The following is a 14,427-nucleotide window of genomic DNA, read 5'->3' on the forward strand; positions in this document are numbered from 1 at the left end:
GTCTTTCTGTAGAAAGGGTGCAAAGCCCACCCTTTTGGACCGGTAACCACTCTGCACCTCCCCTCCCCTTCCCTTTCCTCTCCTCCCTCCCCTTTTCTCTACTCTCCCCCACTCCCCTTCTTTCTCTCTCCCCTCTGGACTAAGATGACTGTCTTGCTATGCAAACAAGACTGCTATTGGGGCGGACAAGAACTAGCTTGCCCTTACAAGTTGTTCAACTACCAAAATACTCTGTAGCCTTGAGAAAGCCATCTGAGTCTGCACTCCACCCCAGGCCGGCTAGAACCTCTCTGTGGCCACCAAGGACCAGCGGGCCTAGCAGAGGCCCTCCAGGAACCCTCTGTGGTTGCTCTTCTTCGTTTGCCAGTTGTTAAGTTCATTGGCTATGACCTGAATAATAATCACACAGAAAGCAATGCATGGGCCACAGACTTGCACACACTTCACAGTGGATTGCCAGGGCCAGCAGGCGTGCACACAGTCGCCTCACCTTGAAACTGGTTGACCTGCTGCACTGGGTATGGGTTCCGCTGTTGCTGGAGGTGCTGACGGGGCAGGTGCGGCTGCTGTAACTGCTAGAAAAGACAAGAGAAGCCGGAGGTGAGACAGGGGGCACACAGTTGGGGACCTGCCAACTTTGACGAAGGTAGTGTATTATTTTTCTCTCAAAGACTACGCTTTGTGTGGGAAAACCGCACATACATAGAGGCAAGGGCTGCATTAAGTCAATAGTGTGTGGGTGGATTTTCACAAAGTGTTAATACCTAGAAAACTAGTCCTACCCTCAGAGCCAGAATCAGACACAGGTGTTAGAAGTCCCCCTTTTCCAGTCATCCCTCTCCCAGAGCACCATTAACTTATTTGACCCCCACAGACTATGTCTTGCTGCCATCGTACTTCATTGAAAGGGATCCATGCAATGCGTATCTGTGCCTGGTGCCTTACATTTCCTGTAAGACTGGTGAGGTTCCTTCCTGCTAAGGTTTATGCTTCCTTTTCACTACCGACTAATATTCCATCACATGGACGTACCACAACGTACTCAAGCCACTACCGACAGTCATCTTGGGTGTCCCAGTCTGGGGCTGTTGTGGATGTCACCACTCTGACATGTCTTCTGCTAATATATATATTATATATATATATATATATGTACATATATATATATAAAATATATACATATAATATAATATATATATATATAATATTGTGCTCGATGCTGGACTGGCTGGCTCATGTTCTGAGTGAAGCAATTTTAACTTTGATTTTCCAGCATCAGACAGAGGATTGCTTTCCTTGGCACTGTGGGGCTCTGTCTCAAAGGGACAAGCTACTGCTTTTTAATGACCTAAGTAGATGCTGTGAGGACAGGAACATAGGCTCCTCAGGGGTCATGTTAAAAAAAAAAGGCTAATGTTATTCCCATGAAGTCACACTACCTGTACAATACTTGTCTACAAATAAAGGGCTCTGGATTTGCTGCTCTGAAGCAATGGTGTCGGGTTCCACCTATTCTGGGAGTCCAAGGCCTGCCTTTTCGTCTTTCTTCTTTGACTTGCGTGGGATCCTGTGCCACGAGCATCATTACCAACCTGCTGGGCAGGCCGTTCTGACCATTATGATGTTCAAAGGAGAGAGACATGAGGCAAGGAAGGGGAAAGGGCAGGGAACCAGGATGTGAGTTCTCGGTTGGCCATCAAGTAGTCACGTGACCTCTGATGCACTTAACCGCTTTCCTGCAGCTGCTGAATATTCATTAAGTACTTTACATCTGTGAGAGCCCAAAAGAACAGGCAACCAGATCTGCGCCCTTCAGAGTGTTCATTATAAAAATAACACCCACTGGTTACTTCTTCCCACATGTGTTTACTTCTATTTTCTCTCTTACGTTTGTTCCAAGGCAGGTCTGTAATTTTCCGAATTTCTTTCTTTTCCCCTAAAAGGCCAGCCAGCATTCTGGCATCCAAAGGAAAGAAACAACAACAACAACAACAACAACAACAAAACCCAAAACAGCTCCTGCCCCGTTGGCCCAGCCTGTGTGTCTACCATGGAATTCTTCAGGAAAAAAAAAAAAAAAAAAAAAAAAAGAGATCAATCAATGTGTAGAGCATTGTGAGTGCAGGCCAGAAACGAAGCAAACCTTTCAGGCAACGATGCTAGGATGTTATTGGGAATAAGTAGAGCTTTAAAAACTTCTTCCTGGCCTGGGGAGAGAGCAAGAGTCAGGAAAGTAGTTCATTGCCTCAGTAGCATGAAACTCCCTCTGGGTTTGAGTCCTACAGCCCAGGTTAAAGAAGAAAAGGAAAAAATCAGGTGTGGTATAATCTTGGGGCTGGGGAGGCAGAAACAGGCATCTCTCTGGACAAACACTCTAGCCTAACTTCTCAAGCTCCAGGCCAGTGAGATATCCCATCTTAATAAACAAGGTGGACAGCGCCGAAGATGCTACCCGAGGATCAATAGAGCCTCCATATGCGCATGCGCACATGCACACAGCCGTGTTTCTCCTCGGCAAACTTCCTATACAGTACACAAGTTTGACTGCCTCATCTACAGGGAGGAATAAGTCTGTGGTAGTGGCGGGCTGGGCGTGGCCCCGAGCCGGGATTCTCTACTTTCCTTCCCCGCTCTACCTTTTTCTGAGCGAGTGGTCTCAAACCACAGAAGTACCTCCCCAGCTTCAAGTCTCCCCGCCTGTAAGCGATGGGACGTCAGAATCTTGACTGTTTCTCTGAGCCCTCAGATGGGAAGGTCTGCTCAGCCTCCGAGTGGACAAGCGGGAGCATGCTATGTGCTCGTCCCGATCAAGGCTTTAGCCTCAGTTCCCACCTGCTTTTAACCATCGTGGCTCTGACCCCCAGATCAACCGAGTTCCCGGAGATAGGCAGGATCTCATATGTGTCCGTTTTCCATCACAGGAGCTCCTCAGGAAACAAGTGTTTCCAATATATTGTTTCCAGAACTGAAAGTGACGGGGCATGTTCAATGCTGCCGAGGCTGAGAAAATCACAGAGTCAGCGTGGAGCTGATGTGGCGATCAATATTTACTCTCAAGGCTGGGGTGCAGCCTAGAAGCACAGCACTTGCCTCACACGTGTGACGTGGCCAACGATCACAAGGAAAGTTCAGCAGAAAGCAGAGAGCATCCCACCGTGGTGGCCCCGCGTCACCTGAACTCTAAGCATTACACAGGGCACAGGGCAGGCAAGACTTCACATTGACACGGATGACATATGGACTGTAATTTTTCTCCAACCATCTCCAATATTGTCATGTGCCCTAGGAGCCATTTCCATATACATTTGTGCAAATGCATAGTTTTCTAGGGACTTTGCATTCTTTATCTCAAACAAACTTTAACATGGGAAAATTATGCAAACTTAACCTGCTAGATGAAGACAGACTGGTTTCTAAAAAATGCATGCCTCTGTGTGTGTGTGTGTGTGTGTTTGTGTGTGTGTGTGTGTTTGTGGTGTGTGTGGTGTGTGTCAAGGGTCTAGGCAACCTCTGGTATTTTCTCACTTTCTATTTTGTTGAGATAGGGTGTCTGGCTTGCCTCTGTATATTGCCAGTTAGCCAGCCTGGTAGCTTCTGAGGGTCCCCTGTGCTCCCCCATCCATGGTAGGTGCTGTGATTCTCGGTGGACATTACTGCACCTTATACAGCGAGCAACTTCACCCATCTCTTCAGCCTTCCATGATCTGCTTATTTATTCAAAATCATATTAAAAGAGAAAAGGATAGACAAGTCCAGACCCTGAGCAGGGTGATGGTCCCTTATCAATTGTATATACAGTTGCTAGGGCAACTCAGACAGTTTTTGGTTTCCTCCAGGTTTTCTAGGTAGTCCCACCTCATCGAGATTCTGGGAGGTTTCTATCTTGTCTCCTTGTCTAGAGGCATGGGTTTAACACACCTCTTCCTGCAATCTTCCACCTCCCTTTTTGCTCCCCAGAGCTTGGCCGACCAGGCTGTGGAGTGGCATGAGAGCATACCCCTGGGTGGGCACAGATGAGTTCTGCCTGGCTACTCTGACTCCTGCTGTGTCTCTGTTGCAGCAGGTGTATCAGAAATAATCTCTCAGGGCACCAGGCACACCTGGAAATGTCCTGAGCTTGCTGGAGGAGAGATTTACAAAGCCCAGAGCCCCTTAGCAGTTCCATTTATCACTACCGGAGAGATATTAGCACAGCTCCTTGTCACACACCTTACACAGGGTGAGAGGGACAGAGGTTTGTTTGTACAATAGCTGCCAGGTGGCTGACTGACCTTGGCAAGAAGGGAGAGAATTACATGGCTGTTCAGGAGCATAAGCAAGGTATGTTCAACACTACACGTTTTCTCTTTGGAGGGTGACTGGTATTATCCATAACTGCTATTCTGGATAGGTAGGAGCCTTGGCGTGCCTGTAGCCTACTCAGTACTTTGAAGAGGAAATTCCAAAATTCTAATTCTATTAGGAACAAGGTAGGAGCAAGAGTCAAAGCTTTGCTGGGCCTTTCAGTCCACCTGTGACACAGGGCCTGCCTGTTGTGTGGGGTGCCCACCTGTGACACAGGGCCCGCCTGCTGTGTGGGATGCCCACCTGTGATACAGAGCCTGTCTGCTGTGTGGGATGCCCACCTGTGACACGGGGCCTGCCTGCTGTGTGGGATGCCCACCTGTGATACAGGGCCTGCCTGCTGTGTGGGATGCCCACCTGTGATACAGGGCCTGCCTGCTGTGTGGGATGCCCACTGTGATACAAGGCCTGTCTGCTGTGTGGGATGCCCACCTGTGACACAGGGCCTGCCTGCTGTGTGGATTGCCCACCTGTGATACAGGGCCTGCCTGCTGTGTGGGATGCCCACCTGTGACACAGGGCCTGCCTGCTGTGTGGGATGCCCACTGTGATACAAGGCCTGCCTGCTGTGTGGGATGCCCTATGAAGGCCCCTTTGGGGCCATCAGAGGCTCTCTTATGGACAGACTTAGGCAATTCCTTGGGATAACACTAAATCAGGCATCAGGGTCTAAAGACAGAACAAATCAAAGTCAAGATGGGTGCTCTGCAGGGAAGGCTTTCTTCCAGAGTAGGAGGATTATATGGCAGGGGCAGATGAGTATGCTTAGGGTAAAGGCTGTGTTTGTGTTAGGCCTTCCTTTAACTCACAGATTTCCTGAGTTGTAGGAAAAGATGTCAGGGCCTTTCTCCAGTTATAACCTCTCCATGACCCCCGTTCAAGTTCCCCGATCGTTTTGTGTGCCTTATTGTGTTGTTCCCGTTGTGTTGTCTTAGTTAAGGTTTTATTGCTGTGAGGAGACACCATGACCACAGCAACTCTTATAAAGGCAAACATTTAATTGGGGCTGGCTTACAGATTCAGAGTAAGTTTAGTCCATCATTCATCATGGTGGGGAAGCATGGTGGTGTGCAGGCAGCCACGGTGCTGGAGAAGGAGCTGAGAGTTCTACATCTTGATCCAAAGACAGCAGAAGGAGACTGTGTGCCATACTGAACATAACCTGAGCGTAGGAGACTCAAGACTTGCCCCCCACAGCAACACACTTCTTCCAACAAGGCCACACCTACTTCAACAAGGCCAGACCTCCTATTAGTGCCATTCCCTATAGCTAAGAACTCAAACACATGAACCTCTGGGGGCTATTCCTATTCAAACCACCATGCTAGTCTAACATCTACAACCAACTCAGTTGAATTCTTTAGCCTTTCTATAATTTTTTTCCGTCTTCTATGTTCCTAAGAAGGGCAGGGCTATGAGTACCTTGACAGGGACAATGGTGACTTTCTCACCAATAGGAAGTACCAATAAGTGCTTGCTGAATTGATGGCTTCTACCTTGGGGAATGGTACTTACCTGCTCAGCCAGGATCTGCTGCTGCTGCTGCTGCTGCTGTTGCTGCTGCTGCTGCTGTTGCTGCTGCTGCCTCTGCTCCCGAAGGAACTGTTGCTTCTGGTGCTCCATCAGCTGGGCCCGTTGGTCCATTAGCATCTGCTTCATGATGGCTGCCTGTGGCTGGCTGCCTAGAAATCCAAGGCCCCCAGGACTGGCTCCGGAGACCATGCTGCCCGACCCCGAGGGCACAGAGTTCTGCATAGGGCCTGTGGTCCGGGGAATACCGACTGCGTGCTGCTCCTAGAGGGAACAGAAGAAAGCAGTTTAGAAATTCTGCTGGACCACTTCCTGACATTTCAGGGGAAACTTCTGAGGAAGGGAATGAGGCAGAGGTCCTAGCCTGGGGATTCCAGGGGTCCAGAGTGGTGCCGGTTACATCTCCAGAAAACCATCTTGTTGGCCTTGCCATAGTAGAACTGGAGAGGCTGCGGGGGCAGGGAATAGAAACAGAGATTGGGTCTGGGAAATGGGAAGCCAAGTTATCTGTTTCAGATGGGATGATGTAGTGATGTAGTGGCCGTGCACTGGGATTTCAACACTCTGACTCTCTAAAAAAAGGGAAATGACTCTCAGGGTGGGCTCACCATAAGTCTCAAAGGCAACCTCCACCCTTATCTTTTGTCATAATCCTAGCACTTACTGTCTACTTTGCTAAAATGGGCATCTTAGTAAATAGGAGAGACATTCATGGAAGCCATATACTATCACAGGGTGTTAAAATCACTTGATGCTTGATGTTAGTCCAACTAGTCAAAACACTTACGTGTGTGTGTGTGTGTGTGTGTGTGTGTGTGTGTTGTTTTATTTTGTGTGTGTGCATTTTAATCCTGTCAGGCAGAGAGAGGTTTGGAACTGAAAATATGTTACTCTGACCAAAGCTACATAATCTCAAGACAGGGACTTCTTGAGAGGACCAAGGGGTTCAGCCGGAGGGGGGAGGGCACAAGAAGGTAACGGTAAGGAAATATGATCAGAGTACGTTATATATATGAAATGAGATATAATACATTTTTAAAAACTATGTAATCTCCTAATCTCTTTTAAAATAGAATTGCATCTCATGTGTCTGGGATAATTTCAGCACCAGGGACTGGATTGGGACTCTTGGTTCTATAATTATTTGTCAGAGAGTTGACAGCAACTTATAAGGACTGACCTCCCCCCCAAATCCCCCAGGGAATAGAGGGAATGTGCTAAATAGCTGATCCCACAGAACCCAAGGGCTATCTGGGAGAATGCCCTCAGAAGGGACGTCTATGCAGCTGGACAGTGGAGGCTACCAAGGGAAAACGCTAATGGGCACAGAAGGTGTGTAGACACAAAAGACAGTTTCTAGAAACTTCTATCAACAAAGCAGTGACAGCAAATGCTGTCTGAATATCCCTTGGAAACGGTCCTTCCTTCCGACCTGAGCACAGAGGCAGGACTTAACTGGCACTCGCAGGAGGACAGGCACAGCAGTACCGTGAGGCATCCTCACCAGGCCTAACAAGAAGAACAATAATATAAAACATCTACTATTGTTTTAAATTATAACCCAAGCTGGATTTTTAATACATCCTTGCCTCTGAGTGGCTACAGCTTTGATACAGATGTGGTTGTTTGCACAGGCAATTTTTTCTCAAAATACAGAAATGAGATTCTGTCTGCCTCTCTAGAGCCAGTTTGGGGCCGATTCCTCATAAACCTGGTCTTATTGGCCTCTAGCTTCTCTCTTATGCCTGGTGCTGACCCAGGCAGGCGGTTCTTTCTTGTGAAGTTCCACCTAATGCTGCCTGCCTACTCACTCTACCTCCCTGCACCCAAACAGAACTGGAGAAGCAAAACAAAGCCTATCGTTTCTATGGCCCCAGAAACAACAGCTGAGGGAGTTATGGTTAGTATGGGAAGTTGTTCAGGTCACAACAGGATGGTTCCTAGGAGAATCAGGGTACTGACGCTGAGTCGACTTCAGTATAATTTCTACTTACTTCCCTGAACTCTAAGTCGGCAGTGCCAAGCACACATATCTGAATGGCCTGTAGTCTAAATATGAGTCATGTTTTTTTTGGTGTAAGTGCTGGCTAAATTTTGTGTGTGTGTGTGTGTGTGTGTGTGTGTGTGTGTGTGCGCGTGCACGCACGCGCGCACTCCTATGTGCAGCTGAGGTTAGAAGAGCTGGAGTTCCAAGTAGTCGTGAGCCTCCTGGCACAGAGGCTGGGAACAGAACTCTGGTCCGAGAGGGAGGAATTTGCATTCTTAACTGTGGAGCCATCTCCACAGTCCACAGTAAAGGCTTTTACTTATGTGAGTCCTCTGAAATCAGGTGGAGAGCTATGAAATATTCTTAATGTTAAAAAAGGACCTTTATGGCTGCAGGTATCTAGGTACACAAGAGACTTCCCTTATCTTCTAGTTCTGCTTGCTACATGTTTCTAAGCCCCTCCTTCCTACAGGATCAAGCTGTTTCTCACCTTGAGAGACAAATGGCTGGTCAACTTAACACTTCATGCTAGAGCTAGCCAGCCAGCAGAAGGACAGATAATAGTTTTTCTCTCATGCATTTCAGTCTGTTTAATATTTCCCAGTTTTGATGAAGAGAGATTTGAAGGGAAAATGAGATCCAAGGAAAGGCACCATTTTCTTTAGCTTGTTTTTGAAAAGAGCTGTTCTTTCTGGCCCTGTTTCTCTCCATGCACTTTGAGATTTTATTGCCCCATGTGACCTCTCTGCATAGCGGAGGAATGTAGCCAGGAGCGAAGGGCTGTGTTCATAGCCTTCTCTTCCCTGGGAAAAATAAGAGTGGCAATCGAGGTGACGATGTTCATACACCCAGCCACATTTTGTCCCTGTGGACACAGTCAAGCCATTACCTCTGGGGTTTTCATTCCCCAAATGGTCCTGTCCCCAAAGTTAAGGTTCTCAATGCTGACTACATGACCCAAAATGGCTGCAGTGTTGCCTGTCAAACACAGCATCTTTAGGGGCTCCCCAGCAAGTGCACAGGTGTGTGCCAAAGTGTGAAAGCCCACCATGACTGGCTTTACAAACGAAGCTGGTGCGGGCAGCTGTTTATGTCGCAGGGCTCTTTTAACCTCGAATCTAAGAGGGCTTAATGAGAAATAGTCTGTCAAACTCTAGGATTCCAAGTCCCTGCTCGTGTTTCTGTGGAGGACACACACTGGGTTGTGCAATTAGAGAAAGCCAGAGTGAGCTTTCGTCATGCGACATGTAATGCCTTGGAGCCAAATGATGCAGTATTTTTAGTTTTAATTACTGGTTTGTTCTCCACTCCCAGCCCAGCGACCTCCCCTTGCTTTCCACCCAGAATCTTAATACATTCTCCTCTCCTTGAATCCAATTTGCCACGCAGATCTTCCAGGCTCTCCAAACACTCTCACTTTTCAGTAAAATAAGGGAAGGGAGCGAGCGAGCGAGAGAGAGAGAGAGAGAGAGAGAGAGAGATCAAAACCAAAGAACCTGTCTTGCACATTCACCTTCCGCTCCAGGGACGAGAGCTTAACAATTTTCCAACGGCTAGAGCAAGGTAGGCGGGTGTAAACAACACTCTAGCCTCCCCCAAAGAGGCAGTTTCCGACTTCAAAAATCAGAGGCGATAAAAATATCTTCCGAGAACAGCCAGCTGTTTATTTATAAACCCACTTGTGGGGAAACTGGCTTTCTCTGAAGGGATTTTTTTTTTTACCCCCAGGAACATGCAGCATGTGGGTGATAGGGGCCAGAGATGCGGCGGGTATGAAAGATCATTGGTTCCTGGGAGGGACAGGATACGACATCCTATGTACTTGGATCCAGCAGACCCTGAGCTTCATCCTTTTCTAGGTGGCCCCGAAGGGACCCTCTTGAGCAGCTGTCGTTCTGCCGGTAGCCCAGCAGAGGGTGGTGTGAGCCCGGGACCGCACTCCAGGCCTCGCGCTGAGTTCCCCCCACCCTCCGTCCCCCCACCAACGCAGATGGCTTAATCAGGGCTGGGTCCCCCGCCCCGCCCGGGCCGCCGCTGCGGACGTGGAGCCAGGCAGTCAAGTGTTCCTGCGTACAGCAGGTAGCCTGGCAACTGCGAGCATAATACGGAGCAGATGGTGTTCGCACGGCGTGATGGACATCACACACGACAGCCTGAGACAATCCAGGAATTCCCTGGTGGCTCGAGGCCCTCTTTGCACAAAATGAGTTCTCTCACCATGGCGGTGCATCTTAAGGGGTGGAGGTCTCTCCCTTCCCCACTCTCTGACACCAAACTGGTTTCTTATTACCGACTTTTCTCCAGCCAGAGGGAAGAGGGACTTGGCAGGGTGGGGTGAGGGGTGCGGGTGGGGGGGGCAGGAAGAGGATATGGAAGAAAACCGAAGGATGGGGAGCAGGAGGAGATGAAGGGGGGCAGTGGCAGCCAGATCCAGGGGGGCACCTCGCTGTTGGAGGGAGCCAGAGAGGCACAAAGCCTGTGCAGGGAGAAGGGACCTCCGCTCACTCTACAACCGCGTGGCCTACCAGTCGCCCAAATGAAATTTAGGGTTTTCGTTAAAAAGTCCCCTGAGGCGTAATTTAGCCTCTTCAACTCCAGCCTATCTGCTTACAAGTCCTCAGGGGGCTCGGGCAAAGCGCGCAGGAGTGGGGCCGGGAGCTCCAGGCTAACCAGAGAGCGCCTCACTGCTTGGAGATCCTAACAAAGACCAGGAGCTCAGGAGCAGGGTGGGTGCCCTGGGGCCCCTGAGAAACTCAGTCTGACGCTCTGGGGGTGGGCATATTGCCCAGTGCCACTACTGCGCGTGTTCCTGAAGCCTGGAGACCACAGAGGAAAGGGCATGTATATAGATAGGGCTGTTGTGGGTAAGAAAGAGTTGGAGTAAATCAATAAGCAAACAGAAAGGCTACCTAGAAAACAAATCTCTCTCTCTCTCTCTCTCTCTCTCTCTCTCTCTCTCTCTCTCACACACACACACACACACACACACACACACACAAAACTGGGTCAAGTAATAGGGAAAAAAAATCCAAGCAGTCTCAGGCCAAATGAATTTTTGACTAAATTGTAAGTATCAAAAGACTTCATATACAGTAGAAGGCTAGAGGCTGTCTACAAAGGCAAGTTTTACATTTGAGCAGCAGGCAGGGTGAATCCATCACCAAAGGACCCCTGCTGTGACTCCCAGAGGCACGGGGCAGGCCATCTTGTCTCCATCCAGAGTCCCTTGAAAATCCTGTTTAAAAAGTGGTCAGTGACAATGGACACTTTGGAAGATGAAAAAGGCTAAGAAGATGTGAAAACTGCCTCCTCATTCCATAAGAGCAATCTGTGTACAGCCATGGCCATGAGTCCATCCAGCGGCTTCGAGCCTGGTCCAGGCTCACCTTACATTAGCATTCTCTGGGAGCATGGCAGAAATTCAGATTCCCCAACTCCACCAGGCCTACGGAATCAGACCAAGTTCTCCAGGTGATGGGAGATCCTGTAGGAGTTTGAGAATTACTGGAGCGAGTAATCCTGGCTGATTGCAGCCTGGCCCTGATTTGATTGCAAACTTGCATTTTCAAAATCAAGCCTGGTGCAGGCTTGCTCTGGCTCGAGTGTGAAATCTGCGGCATTGAGAATCAAACTCCCCCCTCCCTGCTCAGGGCTGTTAGGCTGGCTCAGTGATATTTGTCACGAAGACTAAGAATTCTCAAGAGAACTTGGGGCTATAACTCTTTCTAGAAGGATGGTATTCCACTTGCAACTGATCTCTAGAAGCTGAAAGGTAGCCAAGACCAAGGGATGAGGCTTGGGGGAGGGGAGTGGGAGTTGGGGGTTCCTTGCTAAGGGAGAGCATCAAGTATGCCCCGAATTTCCCTAGGGTAGCATGATAGAACGCTATGGATTGACAAATATCCCCTCTGGCTGGAAAGGGTTCTTTAAATAAAGAGGAGACCACAGGGCCACACTAGAAGATAACAGACTCATATGAGGAACTAGGCATAGGCAAAAACTCTGCTAGGTGCCTTTACCTATGTAATCAAACTCATTTCGTTGATTAGAAAGCGCAAGTCTCTGAGAGGCTAGGGAACTTGTCTGATTGTCCCACAGCTGGCGCAGCATCTTTGGGATTTGAACTTTTTCTATCAAAACAGACATCTGGTCTCAATTGAGCAGACCGCCCAGGAACACGCCGGAATAAAGAGCAAGTGATAGGAAGCGGGGAAAGAAGGAACACAGAATAAAAGGGTAGAAACTGTTAGAATCGAAAAGAAATCAAAGAATGAAACTAAATGTGAACAACAACAAAAACCAACTTTTTCTGAGACTCGAAATCAAGGTGTCTCTGTGCTATCAACTTTGACTTTTTTTTTTTTAAAGGGCAGGAGACTAGGCCATCCAACTGTAAGAGGAAGATGAAAGAAAGTAAATTAAAATCTGAGTTCCCTCTGAAGTCTGCCAAGTGTCAGGGCAGAAGCATGGCCTGTGGATGGTGGCAATCCTGTACAAACGTCCTTTTTCAACACATTTTGTTGTTGTTCACTGTGCGGTTGGGAAGCAGCTTACAACAAACTCCCACCAGAGCCCCAACAGTCTCCCAAACCCATCCACTTTGTAGATGATTTGAGAAGGCTGCACTGAAAAGCTTGTTTTCAGTGGGGTACATTGGCACAGCCTTAGGAGGCAGAGAGAGTTTTGGGCTAGCCTGGACTACAAAGCGAGACCCTCCTATTGTTTGTGTGATTATATCCCCCAAACAGTTGGGTTTTAAGGCTGTCACTAACAATTTAGGAAGTGTTTCACTCAAACAGTAGTAACTAAAGGCCAGTTCTATTACCAAGACAGGCTCTTCTCCTTATGGGACTCAGGATCCCGACTAGGAACTCAGCGACTCTATGGGACCATGATTGACACCCTCTGATGGCATAAAAGCATCTTCAGGTTATTACTGTTATTGCTGGAGTGATCTCTCTCTCTCCCTCTCTCTCTCCCTCTCTCTCTCCCTCTCTCTCTCTCTCAGAGAGACAGACACACACTCAGAGAGACACACATATACAGAGAAACAGACAGAAGACAGAAAGAGAGGGAGACAAAGGTTGATGTGGCCTGTCTCACTCTTTTGTTCTCTACATTATTCTTTGAGCTAGGTTTCTCACTGAGCCTGGAACTCATGGGTTTGGTAGACAGACTGAGCAGCAAGGGCCTCCTGTCTCTGCCCTGAGGATGGAACTTGGGTTCTCAGGCTTGCTTTGCAAGCATTTTATCCATTGAGCCATCTCCCCAGATCCTGATTGTGTAGTACATCTCCAGGGTAGAACAAGTGTTGTCCTTCTAGCTTGGCTCTATGGAAAAGAGACCAGGACTTTAAACTTGTTTTTGGGTCCCCTTAGATTTTCGATGAGCAGATAGATGATGTCTACTTAGACACCGAAGATAGCAAAAAGTTGCAGCCACAAGTTTTTCATCCACATATTGAAAATGTCTGAAACAAATTGCATCCAGACTTTTCTCTTGTCATTTTTCTCTAAACAATACAATACTAACGACTATTTAGATAGCATTTTTAAGGTATTACAAGTGGTTTAGAGATGATTCAAAGTAGATGGGAGGTTTGTGTAGGTCCTATGTATATCCCATGATAGCTCAGATAAAAGACATGAGCATCTTTGCTGTGTTGGGATGCTTGTTCTATACTCACGCCCCAGATTCTGAGGGATGGCTGTACTGAAAACATGCATGCTGGGCTAGAGAGTTAGCTTGTTCCTGACAGTGAGTACCACTTTTGCAGAGGATACACATTCAGTTCCTACACCCACACCAGGCTGCTTACAACCACTAGCAACTCCAGAGACATGATCTGGCGCCCTCTTCTGGTCACCACAGGCACCTGCACGCACATGACAGACTCGTGCATATATATGTGATTAAAAACAAAATCTTTAAAATAGGCACGCTGTTGGCTTTCTTGCTTTTAGCTACTCAATCACATAAGTTTTAAAAGCAACGTAGGAAAGTCGGAAAAAGAAAGAAGCAACACTTGTTTATAGCACTCCAAGATAACCATCATTCATTTTATAATTGCATTCACACACACCTCTCCTTTCCTTAGCACGCACAAACATATTTTCATGCTCTCGATCATGGTATATGTCTGACAGTACATCCTACCAAGTCTAACTCTGTAAGATGGGGACACGGAAAGTTCTACCTTTCCAAATGCTTAAATACAAGTTACAATTTACTGGCAGTTTTTTCTCTTAGTGGCTCATTCCTGGCAGCGTGCTTTGATCCTTGAGGACAGAGGTTTGTGTGCTTTACCCCTAGCATCCAGCATAGTTAGAAGCACAGTTGCAACAAGCTGCATGTTTGTGGAATTCAGCTGACTCCGCATGATGAATTCTAGCCTGAGTCAATCTGGAGTGTGGGGGAAGATGTCTGTACCAACAGACTGCTTCTCTGAGGGTCTGGTGGGGCCCCCTGTAATATTAAGGAAAGAGTTAAAGTAGGCGGGACTCTGTGAAGCTGTGAGAGAGCAACCAAGGGAAAGGTCAGGCTTCCAAGGACTTTCTTGGGCATAA

At 47.9% G+C, this 14,427-nt stretch overlaps 1 protein-coding gene across 2 annotated transcripts in view; it reads right to left on the reverse strand.

Moving 5' to 3' along the window:
• Maml3 (mastermind like transcriptional coactivator 3) overlaps window positions 1-14,427 on the reverse strand; it is a 418,000-nt gene that overhangs the window by 4,386 nt on the left and 399,187 nt on the right. Inside the window, exons 3-4 of one of the 2 annotated variants that reach the window (XM_006501645.4) lie at window positions 5,860-6,138; window positions 491-572 (exon numbers count right to left, since the gene is read on the reverse strand). In XM_006501645.4, the coding sequence (XP_006501708.1) occupies window positions 491-572; window positions 5,860-6,138 (361 nt within the window). Of the gene's footprint in view, window positions 1-490; window positions 576-5,859; window positions 6,139-14,427 lie in introns of both variants that reach the window. The other variant, NM_001004176.2, reaches the window with a different exon arrangement.

This window comes from Mus musculus, chromosome 3 (genome assembly GCF_000001635.26).
Source record: "Mus musculus strain C57BL/6J chromosome 3, GRCm38.p6 C57BL/6J".
NCBI lineage: Eukaryota > Metazoa > Chordata > Mammalia > Rodentia > Muridae > Mus > Mus musculus.